Source organism: Ictidomys tridecemlineatus, chromosome 4, assembly GCF_052094955.1.
Source record: "Ictidomys tridecemlineatus isolate mIctTri1 chromosome 4, mIctTri1.hap1, whole genome shotgun sequence".
NCBI classification, from domain to species: Eukaryota; Metazoa; Chordata; class Mammalia; order Rodentia; family Sciuridae; genus Ictidomys; species Ictidomys tridecemlineatus.
The window spans coordinates 114,514,392-114,535,191 of NC_135480.1; the positions used below are offsets into that span (position 1 = coordinate 114,514,392).

The 20,800-nt window shown below is 41.3% G+C and overlaps 1 protein-coding gene across 6 annotated transcripts in view; it reads left to right on the forward strand.

The window, feature by feature from the left end:
- The first annotated feature begins 14,925 nt into the window (after positions 1 to 14,925).
- Ntm (neurotrimin) overlaps positions 14,926 to 20,800 on the forward strand; it is a 943,571-nt gene continuing 937,696 nt past the window's right edge. For 2 of the 6 annotated variants that reach the window (XM_040285559.2, XM_005330720.4), the window contains exon 1: positions 14,928 to 15,300. In XM_040285559.2, the coding sequence (XP_040141493.1) occupies positions 15,219 to 15,300 (82 nt within the window). In that variant the 5' untranslated portion in view covers positions 14,928 to 15,218. Of the gene's footprint in view, positions 15,301 to 20,800 lie in introns of all 6 variants that reach the window. The other 4 variants (XM_078047338.1, XM_021730122.3, XM_078047341.1 and 1 more) reach the window with 4 other exon arrangements.

Below are 20,800 nucleotides of genomic sequence, written 5' to 3' on the forward strand. Positions count from 1 at the left end.
TTATAATTTTTGTACAGCAAAACCTGTCAATCTTTTCCTTTATAAATTCTAGGTTTTGTGTCTTACTTAGAAAAACCTCCCAACATATAAATTAGAAGTATATTTGCTGATATTTTCATCAAATATTTAAACATTTTGTCCTTTATTATAATGTCTTCAACCCATCTTGAATTAAGTTTTTGGTGAAAGATCACGGTCTTTCTCTCTTCCACTTTTGGATAGTTACCATTTTCTTAACACCATTTTTCAAGAGTCAATTATTTCCCCCTACTGACTTAAAATTTATTTTTTTATTATAAACTAATTCATATTGATGCACAAATCTTATCCTAAACTTTATTACTGAGTATTCTACACCATTAGTCGGGTTGGGGCTATATATCCTGCTTCTGTTCCTATGTTCCTACTATGAAGGTGAATCTGCATGTCTAATGTGTATGTCCACAGATAATGTTCTCCTACAGCAAGGAACCTGCATTCCGACATGTTGCTTCATTTTTGATCCACCTAGTGACCCCTTCCAATTCTGGATATTAAGGAAAAAGTGGAATATTCTGAGCTCCTATTTTGACCTGTGATTTGAAATTTCATTGTGTTCTTTCTATATACTAATAGATACATTTTGAAGTGCAATTGATGATTATTCTATTCAGTTTCTACTTATTAATATTGGCAATGTTATATTCATATTTTAACCTAGATTTTCATAAGTATTAGCTTAATTTGCACCTAGTAAACTCCTAATATTTAAAATATAGTTCATATTTTCTTTCTCATGTCTAAAATTGCTTGTGTAATCTATTTTCTTTACCATAAGTTCTATCTATTTTATTGGTTGTTTCAAATACCCTGATTTTATTTTTATTGATCAAGTTTTCTGGTTTTATTGTGCTTCTTTTAGTTCTTTTTTATTTTATAGTTATTCATTATTTCCATTGACTTTTCTATTCATTTTCAAGTTTCTCTTGTAGCTGAAGTTGGCCATTTGCTGTAGTTCCAGCTAATGAGAATTACTGAGGTTTTTTTCAAGGAAACATTTGCTTTCCTGATAAAAGGGGATGGACAAAGGCTAACACGCTCTTTCATATTCTTCTTCTTCCTGCCTGGAATACAAATGCACTGTCTAGAGAACCAACAGATACCTTGAGGGATAAGGCAAAGGCAAAGAATTGGAAAACCATCTGCCTTGATTTTTTGTTTAAGTACTGATTGGATGTCGCTGACTTCACCTTTGGACCCCTTTAGTGAAGAAAAACAGCAGTGGCCATAACTGGTTCCCAGTTTTAAGACACTATATTTATTTTGATGTTGTTATTGTTGTTAGAAATATTCCTTACAGTGATGTATGCCTACTGAATTGATTTCTAATGCTTCCTGTTGTGTAATAATGCAATTTAAGATTGTAAATTTCTTTTGGCTACATTCCATATGGTTTAATATATAATGTTTCCATTCTTTCTTATGTATTTGTTATTTCACTTTAATTCCTGTTTACCAATTTTTTTTTTAACTTTTAAAGTAGTCTCCCCTATTTCTGTGTTAATTTCTAAGTCTGGGTTGTATTGTAATTTGAGAAAGAGGCCTATATCTGATTATTAAAAAGTGTTGAGACTTTTTGTTCTGAAGGTAGGCGATTTGTGAAAATTTCATTGTTTGGAAAGGATGAGAATTTTTTATTTGTTAAATTCAAAGATGTCTATCATCTATATATCTATCAACCATATACTTATCTTATTCACTTAAAAATCTTCAGAATGTTGTGTTTGTTATTAAAATCTTTATGCACTCCTCTTTTTACCTATTTGTGTTCTCATGGGGGGGGCGTTTCATTCTTATTTTTTTTTTTTTAATCTAACTGTGGAATTTTCCATTCTCCTTGCTTTTACAAAAGTTTTTTTTTTTCTTTTTCACTGAAGCTCATGAACATTATTTCTTCTTGGTGATTATACTTTTATTCTATGAATACCACTTTTTCTTGTGGTTAGTTCTTTCACCTTGATGTTTGTTTCTTTTGATATTAATATCATTATACTACTTTTTGTTATTGTCTTCCTGGAGTAGTATAACAAACTTCTATCACTTTATCTTAGACGTATCTTTAGAAGTACCCTAACACTAAAGAGTTTTCTCAATCTGAAAATTTCTTCATTTTAATAGAGAAAATTATTATTCTCACGGTTACTGACAATAGTAAAATGTTAGGACTTTTTCTAATCTCCCCCTCTATGTTTTTTCTGTACCATTCTTCACAGTTGTATAGTTCTTGGCCCTCTTGGATCTTTTGCTGTATTTTATAAGTCCTATTGATGTTTTTACCCCCTTCCCCCTCGTACTTTGAAAGTTTTGCATCACTTTTTGACTTTTGCACAGATTATATGTGTATCTTAAACACTTAGGATTAAATGTATTTTTCCAAAAATATTTAGAGTTGGTCATACTCTTCCCTCCCTAAGAACACAGAATTTTAGCTTTTTTTTTTTTTTTCCTGTTTTCCTCTTCTGCTGCTTTCCACCCACTAAATCTCTGGTCTTTCCCATGACAAATATATCTGAGTTTAAGATATTAAGTATTAGTTATTTTTACAATACCATACCATCAATAACTATTTAGGCTGAACTATAAATAGTACTGATTTCTTTCTTCATGATTATTATTTTTATCTGCATCACTCAGCACTTAGAATATATGCTTCCTTGTCTCCTTTTCATAATAATCATTATGTTCAATAAAACTGCCTAGGTATTCATCAGTATCTAGTGAGAGTTGTCTTCCAGCATAGTATCTTTTATGTAGTATCTCTAGAATCCAACTTCTGTTTATTATCTCATTGTCATTGCTTTAGTTGGGGACACTCACATGTCTTGCATAAACTTTTCAGACCTCCTAAACAGTCTCTCTTCCCTGATATGAGACTTAGCATGGCTAAAAACAAATTGCTTTGTCTTAAATCACTGAGATTGTGAGTTCCTTTTTTCTTCCAGTTGGCATTACCTACTTTGATTAATTCAATAACCACTACACTTATACCTGCTGGTCAGTTTCCCTATGAGCATCTTTAGGAAAAAAATTACTAATAGTTGTATCTATATTACTTGGAAAGGGTCTGTCTCACTGTAGATTCTAAATGTGCATTGGACCATTAATCCAATGAATGAATAAATATACAGTGTTCACCTGCTTGGTGAAATGCATTGTTACTATCTTTACATGAGACACGGTCTATCAGAATGTCTGAACACAGTGACCACAACTGGAGCACAATAAATATTATGTTAGGATAGATGATAGGATAGGTGATAGGATACCAGACCTTAAATTATACTACAGAGCAATAGTAACAAAAATGGCATGGTATTGGCACCAAAACAGACATGAAAACCAATGGTACAGAATAGAAGACAGACAAGCCTACATAAATACAGTTATCTCATACTAGACAAGGCATCATAAACATCCATTGGAGAAAAGATAGTCTCTTAAATAAATGGTACCGGAAAAACTGGAAATCCATATGTCATAAAATGAAATTAGACCCCCATCTTTCCCTGCACAAAACTTAATTCAAAGTGGATAAAGGACATAGGAATTAGACCAGAGACCTTATGCCTACTAGAAGAAAAAGTAGGCTCAAATCTCTATTACATTGGCTTAGGAACTGAATTCCACATCAAGACTTCTAAAGCACAAGAAGTAAAATCAAGAATCAATCAATTGGATTTGTATCAAACTAAAAAGCTTCTTTAGAGCAAAGGAAACAATCAAGAACATGAAGAGAGAGCCTACAGAATGGGAGAAAATATTTGCCACCTGCACCTTAGAAAGAACATTAATCTCTAGGATAAAAAAGAACCCCAAAACTTAACACCAATCATCATCATCTAATCTGGGCAAAACAACTGAACGGACACTTCACAGAAGAAGAAATGTTAATGGTCAACACATATATGAAAAATTGTTCAAAATCTCTACCAATTAGAGAAATGCAAATTAAAACTACACTGAGATTCTATCTCAGTCCAGTCCAAACAGCAATTACCAAGAATACAAGTAATAGTAAATGTTGATGAGGATGAAGGGAAAATGTACACTCATACACTGCTAGTGGGACTGCAAATAGGTGCAACCACTCTAAAAAGCAGTATGGAGATTCTTCAGAAAACTTGGAATGGAACCACCATTTGACAGAATTATCCCATTCCTCAGCATTTACCCAAAGGACTTAAAATCAGCACACTATAGTGATGTGGCCATATCAATGTTCATAGCAGCTCAATTCACAAGAGCTTAGCTATGGATTCAACCTAGATGCCCTTCAACAGGTGAATGAAAAAGGAAAATATGGTACATATACACAATAGAATATTACTCAACCATAAAAAAGAATGAAATTATGGCATTTGCCAGTAAATGGATGGAACTGGAGACTACCATGCTAAGTGAAATAAGCCAATTGCAAAAAAACAAAAAAACAAAACAAACAAACAAAAAACAAAGGCTGTGTGTTCTCTCTAATATGTGGTAACTGGCTCACAAGGAGTTAAGGGGATTGAGAAATGGAGTTCATGGCATTGGATAGTGGGAAACGGTAGAAGGGGAGGGGGTTTGTGAATGGGAAAAGACAGTAGAAGGAATTAGACATAACTTTCCTGTGTTCATATGTGAATACATGACCAGTGTAACTCCACATCATGTATAACCACAGGAATGGAAAGTTATCTTCCATGTATGTATGATATGGGAAAATACATTCTACTGTCATGTATAACTAAAAAGAACAAATAAAAAACTTTTAAAAATTAAAAACAAATTTTATGAATATGCGTTTTAAGTCCCTTTACCTGGACACAGAAACATAACAAAGTTCTGTGTTATATTTGAAGGACATAAAAGCATTCTGCATTTTTGAATGCCTGAGGATGTCATCAGGAATTAGTTATCACAGCACAAGGGCTGAGTGTCCCTTCTTCCTTGATGACACCAGGACTCTTTTGTCATTTTTGTCTATTTTTCTTCTCGGAAAGATGAGGGAGAACAAGGTGAGTGTGGCGTACTATAATGACCAATGTAAACATGAAATTCCTCATTGAGTTTTCAGCACTGTCACGTGGTGTTGATTGAACTGCTATGGTAAATAGAGAACACATAAGTGGAGGAGAAAGGGATAGAATGCGTGTGTGTTCGTGTGTGAGAGACCGGACTTTTGGTCTTTATTGAGAATCACACCTCTTTGCCCCATGTAACTGCTTTACTTGTGCAGTGACATTTCTACAGACATTTCATTTCTAATAACATCAAACACGAACATACTTGTTAAAGCCACTTTTCCCCATAGAAGCCTTTGCAACTGAATGATGGTATTTCTGGATGGCTAGAGAAGGCATGAACCATGTCTGTATGTGTGCACCGTTTGTTAACAGAGGAAGCAAGTTTGAGGACCCCAGAATGTCGCCTTCTTTCATGAAGAGACCTCTTTTTCAAATAATTTTGATATAGGAACCAAGAGTCCACCTGAGATGATCATGTCTCCCATGTTTTAGCCAATTTTAATGTATTTCAATATTTTAATAATATATACACCACCTCCAAAACAGTTGTGTGGATTAAGTACAATAAAGATATAGTGAAGCCTATCTCTTCCTTTAAACCAAGAACCAACTCTTAGTTAAAACAAACAAGAGAGAGAGCAAACAAAAATGAAAAGAAATCAAAAGTGAGAGCCAATAAAAATCAAAATTGCAATGTAAAATCAGCCTTTCATTTCCTTAAAAAAACAAACAAACAAACAAACAAACAAAAAACCCTCCCACAACCATCAGATTGAAAAGATACTGCTTCTCTAGTGGAGACCCAACATAACCGTGAGCCTACTAAGAGCCAATAGATTTACACAGCAGTGTATGCAGTTTGGTGACATTTGTTTCTCCTCCCCCAGGTCCTAATGGGGCATTGGAGGCTCAGACAGCTTAAGTATCATGTAAATAGAAGCGGCATGTAAGTGGGAACTCAGGGGTAGAGGTCAGCTCCACCTCAGCTCCACCACCACACTAAGCTGTTCTGCCTCCAGGCTTCTAGCTCTCTCCTTGGAGACTCTTTTCTCCCTTTTCCCCACACCTCCCACCCCAGGTCTTCTTTCATAAGATGTTATTTTTATTAGCGTTTTTTTAATCATTGTCATTACCTTATCAGTGTGTATTTTCTTTTTTTCCTGTTTTGCTCTGTGTTAGATAATGAGGATCAATTGAACAGTGGAGAATGGGTAGGCATTAGGATACCTGGGTTCCAGTCCCACCTCCGTGGCTTGACTGGGAGCTGGTTTTCATGACATGTCAGGAAATCTTTGTCCCATTTTCAGTCCTGTCACTCTCCTATGCTGTTGTTTTCTGTGCTTCAGTCTGAAACGAAAAATGAAAGTAATAAGCGTTGTTGAACAAATATTTCATGAGATTATGAAATAGAATATGCAAATGTACATCAAAAATACAACTTTGAGAAAGATGCATATGTGCCTGTGTTGTGGATTGGTCCATAAGAGGTGGTCACTGAATACCGCATTTCCCATGGACCTCAGTTTTCCTTATTTGTCCCTGATAGGATCCTTATCTAAAGTCCCTGCCAAGTGGTGGGAGGGGACTCCTCAGAGGACAATGGATCCCAATTCTTAGTGAGATAAAGGTCAGAGTCTACGGGTGGGTAGCTCAGAGCACTCAGACAGGATTCAGGCAACCGTCTCTTCTTTGCTGGCATAAATCAAGGGCTCCAGCTTTCTAGGCTGCCAATTTGACACCTTTTATAGGCACTTAATTCACTCAGAAATTAAAAATATATACATACTCCTAGTCGAAATTACCATTATTCTTCAGTATGACACATGATTTGATTTTAAGCCTTTATATGTCTCTTCTATATCTTACCGTGGGTTAAAATCAGCGAAATGTCTATGATGAATAGCTATCGCTGAGCTCCCCACAGAGGCTCCACTGTTACCCTCTTAAAGAATCTTGTCTCCTCCCCCCAGAAGAGTCATCATGGTAGCGGATGTTGGGCAGCACAAGTTAGGTGTAAGAGCACCATTGCCCTCTGGCCACCACCTCCCTTCTCCTCTCTGGAAAGCAATAGTCAGAATCAAGGAAGGCCAAGTCAGCTGTTCCTGTGGACGCTGACTCTCAGGTCTCCACACGCCTCTTCTTCTCCCTTTCCCCCACACCTCCCACCCCAGGTCTTCAGGTTTCACTAATATCCTTTCTTTTATGACCCAGGCTTTGTCAAAGACCTGACTCCCTTTCACCCTGAGTGTTCATCCATACACAGCGGCCTGATGGGTGCATCCCCTTCATGTACGCCCACATTTTTAAAGACTTAGAGCTTTCAATCACAAAGAATACATGTTTGGGTAATAAAATAAGCCAGAGTGGGTTTCTTGTGGATAGAAAGAAGTCTTCAGAAGTGGATTTTTAATCAAGGTTTGAACTGAGAATCATTCTGGAATAAAATAAACAACCTGGGACAAGAACCAGGTGAGTTGATTTTATTCCCATTTCTGCTTCTTCTTCCCTGGACACCACTTCTCAGTGTAAAATGATGGTGTGAGATACTGACAGGAGGCTTCTCAAACTCAGCTTATCTCAGAGACTTTCTCCAAACCCAGCTAGTAGAGTTCAGTGTGTTTTTAGATTATATGAAGACAGTATGAGGCCAAAAGATATAGACATTTTCTTAACCAGACTATCCTCCCCATAAAATTTTCAAAGTAGATATGCACCTCTAGAGAAGTGAACAGTAGAGGAGTGACAACTTGTTGTCAAATGGGCTGAATCTCCTGCTCAACATATGCACACATCCCCTTCCCTGCGTATCCCAAGATACTCCCACCTTGCTCTGAGTCTGAAATTGAATCTCCCAATTAGTCTATGCTTTAATCAACAGCCTGGTGGGCATCAGACTGCCAAGAAGAGGTTGCCAGGGCCTACGTGTGCCAGAGTTTCTCACAGGTGTGAGAACCAATGAAGCTCAGGAACCAATGAAGCTAAGCCCTTTCTCCACCATCTACAAAATACAATAAGAGGAAGCACAGGGTGAGCGATGGTCCAAGTTCAGAGGACCAGAGAAGGCTTCTCTGCGGAATGACTTGATTCACTGTGCATGCCTCCTTTTTAACCTCCAGAAATATCAATTTTTGTTGCTTTAATTTTCTTGCTCAGAAACAAGAGTAGCGATGATTCTCAAAACCAGTTCAAATCTCTCAGATATTCAAGATGCTCTGCTTTAAGACCAACCTACATGAACCACCAGTATTCTTGAACCCATAGGCTCACACACATCCCCTTATATTGTATCGTTCTGATTCTTCCTGAGTTCCACATTTGTTTCTGACTCTTTACCCTGTCATTGCCCTCCTGATGAATAATATTACATACCTCATGGCAGCGGGAAAGCAGAGGGAAAAGAGGGATGGGGATAGGAATGAAGGGGGCGGGGGGGGGAGAGAGAGAGAGAGAGAGAGAGAGAGAGAGAGAGAGAGAGAGAGAGAGAGGAGAGAGAACAGGGGTAAGATATTATGCCCTTCCAGGACATACCTCCAGTGATCTACTTTCTCCAACTAGCCGCCCTGCCCCCGTTCCAATAATGCTTCAAAATTATTAATCCATCAAAGGATTAACCCATTGATGAGCTCAATCCATCAGTGGATTAACATATTGATGAGGTCAGAGCTCTTATGATCAGATTTCTTCCCAAGAACATCACTGCCCTGGGGACCAAGCTTTCAACACACAGGGCTTTGGGGAACATTTCAGATCTAAACTCTAAAACTGCTTCTTGGCAGCAACTTATCTGAAAAGTTCTTGTTGAAAGTCCAGTAACCAGAATACTCATTCATTCTTTCAGGCAAGCTGATTACAAAGACGAGAAACCAACACATGTGTGTGCTACGCATTGTCTCAGGATGTACAGAGGATTCCTGTTGATGAACTCACAACTGTTAGGTAGTGAAGTAGATGTTATGATTCCTACTTTAAGGATGAGATGCAAAGAGATGAGATGAAAATATTGAGCACAATTGAAGCTTATGAAGAGAGTTAGACTCAAGATTATTTTAAATCTTAAATATTTCCATTATACTGTTCTATCATGATGCTTCTTTTTGAAGCATATTGACTTATAGAAATTAAGGCCATATGACTGTGCCTATAGCTCAGCTGGAAAACACTGAAAATTATACTTGTGTTGAACTTTGAACTTAAATCTCTGTGTCCTTGATCTGTGTGCTGTAATGCTTTCATTTGAATATCAGTTTGGGCCAATTAATTATAAAATCAGGGAATTTGCTGCTCTAAGTCAAATTCTGAAAATGGACCCACATAATTCAGCTAAGATGTGTACCTAGACCCCTTCTATTCCCCTCAAAAGAGACCACACATGGGTGCCACTACCAACATGGCTGCCATGGCTGCCCCTTCCCAGGAAGAGACCTGCTAAAAGACAGGCGACTGCCTCCTCCCTGCCATCCTGTTGCCCTCTCTGAAGTGACATGGCAAGTCAAAGCTGAACCCGGTTCAGCTCTCGATGTGCAGAGGGCAGGCCGGCTCCCTGTTTCCCTGGAGGCCGGGCTCGTCCAGGCATCTGGGCATGTGAGATCACCCACTGCACAGAGCCTCCGCAGAGGCAGGCCACAGCAGGCGGACAGCGGAGCGGAGCAGCGGCTTTTGTTAAGTCCTGAACATTATTTCAGCGCTGCTCTTTAGATTTAAGCTCCCGCAGTTCTTCCCATAATAGCTGAGAGAAATAAAAACACTGCCTTCACCCTCCTCCTTGCCTCCCTCACGCACACCACACACACCCACCTCCTCCTCCACACTGTGGCATTATCCACGCAGTCCTCCGGGCCTGGCCCGCCACGCGCATGTGATTGTTCATCCCTTCTTCTCGGGCTGCAGGGCTGCTGTCAGGGTTCAGCTGGGATTTGGACAGCAGGGCAGCCAGGTTCCACAGTGACCTTACTGGACTTATTGTCTGTCGTTGGCTAAGGTGACAGGTGTGCATGGGGCCAGTTTACAGAGAATCAATCCCTATTTGTACTAGCTCATCGCACACTGGGCAGAATCTTAAGCTACCCAATGATGAAAGGTTTATGAAATACAATCCTGGCTGCCCTCTGCTCAGAAGTTAAAGACCTCATCTGCTTCCCATTTCTTATTTCTTATGCCCTTTCCTTCTTCTTTATCTGCAAACGCTAAAATCATTTCTATAGTAAAGTTTTCTTAACTTGAAGGCGTGTGGATGGCAAGAGAATGCCATTTGGCCTAGAATTCGAGGTCCCTTCCATGACGTTAATTCTTTTCATAGGGCCGTTCATGGTCCCCTGCAAAATAGCTGACCCATGAACCGGGAAGTAAATGGTGCATAACATGAATCTGGTTAACCCAAGGGGCAATGTGAGTCTCACAGATCTGATGGGGAGATATACTTGAGCGTTCTGAATCAGAAGGAAGGAGCACTGATTGTAGTGTAAGGAAGTGCAGTTTCAAAGTGTCCCATTCCAATCACAACTTCCCCAATCAGCATTTCATTGAGTCAGTCATTCCCTCACTTCTAGTCACGGGCCACCCCCAACGAAGGACCAAGCTGCTCCCTGTGTGAACAGTTGCGGCAATAGACAGTCACATTTCGAAGCCTGATAGATACTGAGACTCAAATGGAAAATGGAAAGGAAGAAAGTCAGCTCCACTGATGATGATTTCCTTTTCACTAGGTGAGGAACAGGCCTGTTTGGAAAAAAAAAAAAAATTCTTCTGTAAATAGCCAAGAATCAGCTTTGCAATCTGTGATTACAGCAAGGAGCTGCCCCAGGCCTGTTCTGGTGATGTTGAGCAAGGAGAAGAAGAGGATCCTTCTCTAGGAGGCTCCCTGCTTCCCTGTATGCTTTTGTGAAACAAGAAGGCTACTGGGAAATTTGACTCAATGTGGTAAACGCAAGCACTGAAAGAGATACCGCTCTCTGGATACTTTAGCACTGAGCAGCATTCAGAGGCCAAACTGGACTTTTGTTCAGCCGTCCCTGAGGGAGTATTTTGCCTCAGTGGATGCACCATTCTGGAGCTCCTACCTCCAGAAAGCTAAGTGCCCAAGTATACAGGCTTCACTCAGTGACACATAGGAGGCCACATCAATTTGGTTGAAAATAATAAAATGAATGAAAATTTGTTGGTGGCTCTGATGCACGGTTATTGTTGGATGGGGGTGTGACTGCTATTCCCATTTCAGACATGGACTTGAGGTGACACAAGTAAGTCTCTTGACTTCTAGTGGGCAGAAGTGGGATTTGAACCCAGGGAGATGCAGCTCTAGTCCACTTGGCCAGATAAGAAACCACACCATCAATAAATGGGCAAAGGAACTGTACAGACACTTCACAGAAGAAGAAATATGAATGGTCGACACATATATGAAAAAATGGTCAACATCTCTACCAATTAGAGAAATGAAAATTAAAACTACCCTGAGATTCTATCTCAGTTCAGTAGAACAGCAATTACCAAGAATACGAGTAACAGTAAATGTTGGCAAGGATGTGAGGGAAAAGGTTCACTCATACATTGCTGGTGGGACTGCAAATAGGTGCAACCACTCTGGAAAGCAGTATGGAGATTTCTCAGAAAACTTGGAATGGAACCACTATTTGATCCAGGTATCCCATTCCTCAGCATTTACCTAAAAGACTTAAAATCAATATACTATAGTAATAATGCAGCCTCATCAATGTTCATAGAAGTTCAATTCACAATAGCTAAGCTATGGATCCAACCTAGATGACCTTCAATGGACGAATGGATAAAGAAAATGTGCGATATATACACAATGGAAAATTATTTAGCCATAAAAATAATGACTTTACGATTTTTTGACCATAAATGGATAAATCTAGAGACCATTGTACTAAGTCAAATAAGTCACCTCCGCAAAAAACAAACAAAAAAAAGGTAGAATGTTCTCTCTGATATGGGGATGCTAATATATTTTGGGTGGGGGCAGAATAGAAGTTAATTGGATTGGACAAAGGGGAATGAAGGAAAGGGCAGGGAAATGGGAATAGGGAAGAATAGAATGAATCGGATATAATTTCCTATATTCACATATGAATACACAACCAGTGTAACTCCACATCATGTTCAACCACAAGAATGGAATCCAGCTTATTTTATATTTTATTTTATAAAATATTTTATTTTATAAAATAAGTTATACTCTCTCTATATATAGTATGTCAAAATATACTCTACTGTCATATATATTTAAAAACAACAACAACAACAACAACAACAAAAAAGAGAAGCCACCCCAGTGACAACCAGCATCGCCTCAGGATGCCTGTCCTGTGTCAGCAGGGCAATGCTGCCTGTGTGCGGAAAGCATCTACTAGGGTCAGATATCGCTGTGTGTTTTATTTCATTTTGATTTTTAAAAATTTTATTGCAACACAGCAGGTTTAGATTGAAGAGCCTAGGCAGATCTCTAGGTCTACAAATTTACCTGGTGTATTTCCAACCCTAAGTTACTGACTCCTCTGGCTGCCATATTCTTCCCTGTGCCTTGGATCTAATACCTTCTCCCTCCCTCTCAAAGCCTATCATGACTCCCACCATCTCGACAGAACTTTAGACAACTGCCATGGAAAATGGCCATCTATTAGGTGCTGTCTGATACAATTAGCTATATGTACAAAGCATTTGAAACTCCATTAAAATACTAAGAGCAATCTACGGGGTTTTGCATATTTTTTTCTGTACCAATAAATGTGTTGTTTCATACTGTGTATTAATTTGTAATCTCTCATCTCATAAAAATAGCAAAAAAGATTGTATGTAAGAATATTGGAGAGATATTTGAGTCCCTTCATAGCATAGCAATTAGCTTAGGATATTATTTTTTGGGATTATTTGAGAGACAACTACTTAGACTCTAATCCTGACTGCGTTCCTTAAGACTTAGGTAGCAGGGCACAATTTTTTTTCCTGAGCCTCAACATCCTCACGTACGCAAGGGGCGTAATGATAGTTCCACTTCCCAGGTTGTAGGGATTTGGTGAGAAAAATGCACTGACCACAGTCATGACTGACAAACAGCAAATGGTCAATAAAAATTGGCTATGATGATTAATTCCTATTGTTGACACACATATGGGAGCTTAATAAAAATTGATAACTGTATGGATTTATTGTGGGACCCTGACAGATGTTCGTGTCCCTTCCTCTTCCAGGTCGGGACTTTAGACTTATCAATGAGCTGTGGTCTTTATCTTCAGTCTGGAGAGAAGTGAGATAGTGGTAAAGGGAAGCCGTTCTGCCCTCCCTACTGCCCTGTTATCATCTGCTGTCACAGTCTTTCCAAAGCATTTAATTACACATGTCACTGTGCTGAGCACTGCACAAAACGACTCATCTGTAGATAAGGCTCTTGTCCATTGGGAGCTTACAATATCAAGGGCATTTTGATAGACATATGAATTAGAACTTAATGGTAAAAAAAAGAAATATCAAACAACATAAAACATCTTTAAAATTAAAAGAGCTCTTAGCAATTATTCCATTTCTTTAATGTTACAGACAAGAGGCCAGTGTTCCCAGAGGTAAAATGACCTGACCTGGCCCCTCAGTGTGTATGGGGGAAGGACTGGAACCCAGGTCTCCAGGTTCCAGGACAGCTCCCAATCAGGTGAGCTGGGCTGCACAACTCAGGAGGGCTGTCTAGATTCACCTGCAACCCAAGATGGACAGTCTCTAGGACTTGTGCCCACGAATATACACAGACAAGTGCTCCATTTATGCAGTTTATAATATATATATAAGATTTTTTGGATTAAAAAGAAAGAATAGTAAATAGCTGCATAGGGGTATCGAAGAACATTTCAAAACTGTGTGCTGAATAGAGTCAGGGTATGAATTTGTCAGAATCATTTAGGGAAGGTTCTGTGAGGGGCCAAGTTTTACAGAATTTTTGTTCACATCATACAACTTGCTGCCCATAAGAGGAAGCCAAAAGTGAGAACCATCAGCTTCCCAGGACTTAGAATTCTATCTCTTAAGAAGTCATTGAATCCATTCAATGACTTCTGGCTGATTTTTATTCTTACCTATCACCAAGGAGATGAATGTCTATAACTCTCTGAGGACATTTAATAACTGCATACAAAGTCTATACTTAGACAGTTCTTCAGTTCATCTAACTTAAATCTGTCTTGCTGCACATCAAGGCACATATTTTATTCTTTTTAGTGCATGTAGATTTATTTCTCTTTGGAAGACATTTCTCTATATTCAGTCTGAAGACCTTCTCAAATCCCCTGTACTTAATCTCTTTTCATGGTATTAAGTGTACACGGATGACTTAGGAAATAAAGAAAGCAAATGAAAAATAGGAGTGATATAGGTACTCTGAAACAGGAGTGACAGGAGGAGAAAATAGAAAGTTATTTATTATTTTCAAAGCAACTAAATGGAAAGGTTGATGAGAGGGAGAGGGAAAAAAATCTGTCACTGAATGATATTTCCATTGGAGAGGAAAATAGGAACCAACAAATGAAATTTGACTCATCCTTGTAAGTTTCACTGAGCATGAAAATATCCCTTTAAAATTTCCCGCAAGCCGTTGCTGGCTATGGGATTTTTCCAGTGCAAGAGGAAGCTGAGTTCAGGAGGCCAGGGAATGCCAGGGGGAAAGGGATTTTCTGATGCTGGGGGCTCTGAGACTGTCAAGTTTAAAAAATGAAAGTAATATAAAAGAGGCAAAGTGGCATTTATCATTCCATCTCTCCAGGCTCCTGTCTCTTTAATCAGCTAGCCTGATTTGCCCAGTAAATGATTCCTGAGTGTGTGTGTGTGTGTGTGTGTGTGTGTGTGTGTGTGTGCCCGCGCGCGTGTGTTGTAGCTCTGTCAATCCTTGGATTAGAACCAATGACTGCTGCTTGTAGGAGGGCTGTCCAGGGCCAGATTGTACAATGGGCCTCAGTGCCAGAGTATGAGTGGAGATAATTACGGAGAAGTCACACTCTCTCGCACCCTCCGCTTCCTTTTTGTGTCCTTCAGCAAAACAGTGGATTTAAATCTCCTCCTAGGAGCTTGAGAGCAACGCAATCTATCAGGGAAAAAAAAAAGAAAAAGAAAGAAAGAAAGAAAAAAAAAACCCCAACCTGACAAAAAAGAAGAAAAAGAAGAGGAAAAAAAATCATGAAAACCATCCAGGCAAAAATGCACAATTCTATCTCTTGGGCAATCTTCACGGGGCTGGCTGCTCTGTGTCTCTTCCAAGGTAAGAGCTTGCTATTGATTTGCCTACGGTAGACCCAGGGATGGTACAGTGTGCTTAATATGATTCGCAGACTCCCGGAGTCGGTTCTGCTGCGCGGTTTGCAGGTGGAGGAGAGAGCGTTGAAACAGCATGGCTGGGACTTCATTCTCCCGACCAGGCTGCGAGAATATTGATTCGATTCTGGCTGCTACCGGAATGGGAGAATGTATATGCATAAGTAAAAATGTGTCTGCCTCTCCTGTCAGGTCCGCGGTTAATGTGCTGGGCTCCTTGGCTTCGTGCACATTCTTGCACACATACACAAGAGAGCCCACATGTAAGCAGGGGAACGCTACGGATGGGGAGGATGGTGGGGTTGCTGATGTGCTGCTTATGTGACTGGGAAGAAATCACAGGAGGAAACTTTAAATATCGGCCAGTGAACTTGCAGAGCTTTTAAAAAGAGCAAATGGGGGAAGAAAAAAAAAACGCAGGCTAGAAATAATCGGGTGCCTCCTGAAAGGTGCTGGTCAGTGATCTGGCTCCAGGGATGAATCAATTTGCAGCAGTGGTTGAACAACTGTGTTAGTTTAGAATGTGTTTGGGGGTGTGTTTGTGGTGGGGGCCTGGGTGGAGGTGGGGGTTGTGGATAACCGAACAGATAAAAAGGAGTGAAAGCAGAGGGCTCTGAAATTCAGGAAAGCTTTTTTTTAAGTTGAAAGGAGAGAGGCAATCAGAGCCGAATGCTAATTTTCTGTTTATTTATTGGCTGGTAAGCTAAGCCAGGGGCTGCAGTTGAGAGCCAGGCTTGCTCTCTTGCGGTGTGCGCTTTGATGTTTGCTGTGCTGGGTGCAGGTGCATTTGGAATCTGCCTCCACCTTGAGTCCGTTTGCTGCACTGTGGAGCCCCCACCCCCCTGCCCCAGCCCTCTCACTGATTCCCGCAGCAGAATGAGCTGCTCACCTGCTCGTTCCCACCCACCCTGTCCTTTGGGGGTTCTTTCACATTAAACACACTTAAACTCGTAGGGTTGACACAGGCAGAGAAACTTTCCCTGGGTGGTCCAGCAGGGATCTCCAGGAGGGCCCACCCAAGGGAAGTCGGGGAGCGGCTGTCCTAAGCAGTTGTATTCCCAGAGGAAAGTTCAGTTGGGCAAAGTAAAAAAAAAAAAGAGTGGGAGTCCCGCAGCTTGCTTCTCTTCTCACTGCAATGTAGTGGTCTGGTGATTTTGTTCAGTTCTGTGCTCTAGTCCTGCTGATCTCTGTCTGAGGTCAGGCTTTGGGGATGGCCAATGTCCCTTGCAGATCTGCACAAGGTGGGGATCCCGCTGGAAAGAATCAAATGTGTGTGCACCCTTAGCTGGTGCTCCAGAAGGAAGGTGGAGGGATGGGAAGATGGAAGGGATCAGTGTCGAATGACAAGGAGGTCCAGGGTGGTGGACTTTGCAGAGATATCCATGACACTGCGTCTTGTGCCCAACCCCGGGGGCCTTGGATGGCTGTCCTCTCCCCTGGGGCATTGGTGTGTGAAAGAGTGAAGGGATTGAAGTTAAACGCATCCTTGGTTGACTCCTCTTACATAATGTGGAGCAGAGCAGTATGCGCATGCATGCGTGTGTGTGTGTGTGTGTGCAACACACGCGTGTGCCCCTGGGTACGCACCTTTAGGGAAACTGCTTCTTGCATCCTGACAACAGAAATGCAAACTAACTAGGCAAGGTATGGGGCTAGGAGTCCAGGGAGAGGAAAGGTCCCAAGCCCTCAGTCATCTCCATCTGTGTCTCTTCTATCTGAACTTCAACCTGGAGACAAGGGCCAAAATTCCACTGTCAACAGCCCCGCTGGCTGCATGCCAGGAGCCCCAGGGCCATACTGAATTTACATATAAATTAGCATACGTGATTTTTTTTTCATCAGAATTAAATGCAGGGAAGCATAATATTTGCTCATACTTTGAATCGTCCCTGAATAGATGAGTAGAAAGTAGTGGTACAAATTTCTCCAGGGAGAAATCTGATTTCATGGCCTCATTGCTGTCTTGGAGTGGGGGTAGTGGTGACCAGGATTATCTCAGACCTGGTTACATTCCACCAAATCCTGAATTTCCTAGGGCTTTATTTTTGCTAGCCACATTCAGTCAACTCTGAATAGGTTTCAATGTGTCATAATAGAACAAGGCTGCCCAATTTTAAGGCAGAATGACCCCCAAAGAACTCCCATTCCATATGCCAGGCGGATGTGGCAGAGGTGATATCTGTTTTCTCTTTCAGGGGAAGGAAGCTGGAGTCTGCCAGCTATCTCTTATCAAACTTACAGAATTACTGAGGCAGCCCAGGTCTTGCCTGCAATAATCCACCCCTATTGCATTGACCCAGAGGGACTAGTTAGAATGCAGTACACATTCCAAGGCAATTTTTTTCTTCTCTGTTTTTGTTTTAAACTGGCTCTTCCTGAGGCGGCTACTTCCAGTGTTTCCTGCCTCTGGAAAAGGTGTGTGGTTCTGGTGGCAGGTGACGGACCCCTCCCTGACCTGTGACTCCCCACAACCCAACCAGCAGCCATGATCCAGCTTAAAGAGGAGCAAGAGGGAATTTCCAAGGAATCAGCGTGCTGATTAGTGTGGGCAGCTGGGAGGGGGTGATTGGCTCCCTGGGGCACTGGCCCTGAGATTCTCCAGGGTTGATTAACTAGAGGCACCTCTTTCCTGGGAACAGGAGCAGAGAAGCTGCATCAGGCGCTGTCCTTTTCAGCACACCGCCCACCTTCTGCCAGGAAAGGCTCTGAAAAGAATGGCTGGGTGTGCTGCAGATTTCTCTTTCTAGAAACCCGACCATTTCTCCTTCGAAGGATCATTGTTCCTTTGAACACCTGCTGATTAGTTTGGTTAGATTCTTCTCATACCTTTCTAATTTTCTTTCCTCCCCTCACATTCCGTTATCAACTTGGCTGTTCACTAGAAACACAGACAGGGCAGATTGGAAGGGAGAGGAGGCTTGGCCAAGTTCATACTGTCCTTTGCTTGGTATTGAGGTCATAGGCACCATTCACCGAGGCAGACCAGCCAACTTCCTGCCACTCATGGTAAACATGTGAGTGCCTGCAGCAGCCAGAGCCACGCAATGCTTCTGAGATAAGAGAGTTGCAGAGGAGCCCATAACAGCATTCAATGGGAACACAGAATCATCAGTGGTGATGAGACTCTGGGCCCGAAGCAGGCATGAGGTCCCTGACAGCCATGCTTGAAGCTTCCAGCTCTCGGGTGGTGATAAACAGGGTATGCCGAGCACTACAAATGTAGATTCCCCCTACTTTCTGTTGGGGTATGGTCCTACCAACAGCACTGGTCCTCTGAGCATTTGCTGAGCAGTGCCAGCGAGGGTCTTGCTACATGACGATAATTCTTGGAATTGTCTTTAGTTACCAGGCATCTCAGGTTTAGTTTATTTGCCAGGTGCATGCCTGCTCTTGGTGCTGATCCTTCCTTTTTTGGTTATTTAAAGCCAAGTATAAGTACAAGAACCCCTTTATATCTGTGATAATGTATAGTCCCTGACTTCTGTTCTTTCTTAGTAAGCTTCTCTTACAGGACTTGTATTAATTAAGGGGTCCTGAACAATGACTTTAGAATGTGTCTCTTGATTCCCCCTGCAGAGGTGCTCCACTCTGGATTGCCTTCTAGCAATTCCCTGGGGATCTCTTCTCTGCATGCTTTCATTCTGGCAGAGTTGAGACACAGGGACCAAAGCTGGTTCTGGCTGTGCATCTTGGATAGGTTGGTGTTGGCTTTAGCCACAATTATCCCCTGGGATGAAGTGAAATCTCATGATAACCTAAGGAGTAGCTGAATTTGTGAATCAATATGGGATATGTGATCCTGCCATATGCAAGAAACACATGCTGGAAAGATTGGCAATGCTCATGGTGTCCACTCATGGTGATATTTGACTCTTTTCCAAGTTTTCTTTCTTTTTTTTTTTTTTCCTTCTTTTTCTTCTTTTAGCTCATCCCATGGCCTGTTTCTGCCTACAACTTAGAATGAAAAAGTTTTTTTTTTTTTCTTTATATCTAGCCTCAGCAGAGGTCCTACACACTCTTTAAACACCCCATGCACATGGCCTCCAGGTGTCAAGCCAGTTCTAGTGGCCTGAGCGCAGCTCAGTGGGGAACATGTACATATCTGAGCTCAAACTTTCCTGTGTCTTCTATAGGGAAAAATCTTTCCCTCTGTGAGCCTCTCTCCCCACCTGTCCGCCAGGCCTGGGAGCGACTCCCCTGGGTGTTGTAAGGACTCATTAATGCTTGTAACACTCTAAACATGTGGTGCTAAGTGGAACTCCATGCTGAGCCCGGTTGTATTTATGCGGTTTACTTCCTTTCTGCTCTATTGGCTCGTTACATGTTTACTTTATGTCTATAGTCATTTGAAATTCAATAAAAACAAATTAAACATAAAAAAGTGAAAATATGCAAGCATAAGGTAGTGGATGGCATACAGGTTGGGAAGGGTGTCATCCTAGCGATTCTCTCCAGACTGTCCTCCTCCCTGGTAGCGGATGCTCCATTCCATTGGAGGGAGCACTGGGGAGGGGCCAGGAGCCTTAGAGGAAGCTGGCAGGGAGAATCCCCCACCCCATCCACTTGGAAAGCAGGTTCCAGATGGGGGTGCAGTGCCAGCAGTGTGAATGACAGAAAGGAGGACCCTTGGGAAGGATGGGAGCCAGAGATAGGAGCTTTCATGGTGGGGGTGGGGGGAAATCCCTGCTTTAATCTGGATTAGCAAAGGAGAGAAGAAGAAGAAAGCTCTTACTGCTTTGCCTAGGATTTTGGCCAGTCACCTCTGAGAGTTTATATTGTCTTTTATGTATTTATTTATTCATGTTATCTTCCAAATTAAGCCTGTTCTCATTATCCCTGCTTAAACTTAAAGGTATGAGAGTTCACCCGCTTTCCCTCTCTTTCTCTCCCCCCACCCCACTCTGCTCTCTGCCCCCTTCTCAGTTCTGTCCATTTCTCTCTTTTTTTTCTATTTACCTTTTTTCTTCCTTCCTTTCATTTTCCCTTCTCTTCTTCTATGGGAAAAGTAATTGATCAGTTGACAGATCTAGGTCAAGCTGGCAGGGGTTGCTCTGCCTCATGCAGGCTTGCCTAGAAGGAGGGGAAGGTCTGTTTTCCCAGTTCACATGGAGCCCTGATGACAGGTGGAACGGGAGGGAGGGAGAACCAACAGACCCTGAGTGAGTTTAGTTGTCCCCAGTAAGGGTATCTGGGATCCTATTGATTACTGAGTCTTGGTCTCCCTGACACTCTAATTTTCCATATTCAATTTATCTCTGCCTCTTTTCTGCATTTCCCCCCTCAGCTTCTATACTCTGCTTGTTTCCATTTTTCTTAATTCTTTCTACTTTCCTCTCCTTTACTCCTCCATTCAAAAAATCATGACAGGAGATCACAGAATCTCTCCCACTTAAGTCATATTAGAGAAATGGCCTTTTGTTTATTTGCAAGAGGAAAAGCAGAAACTC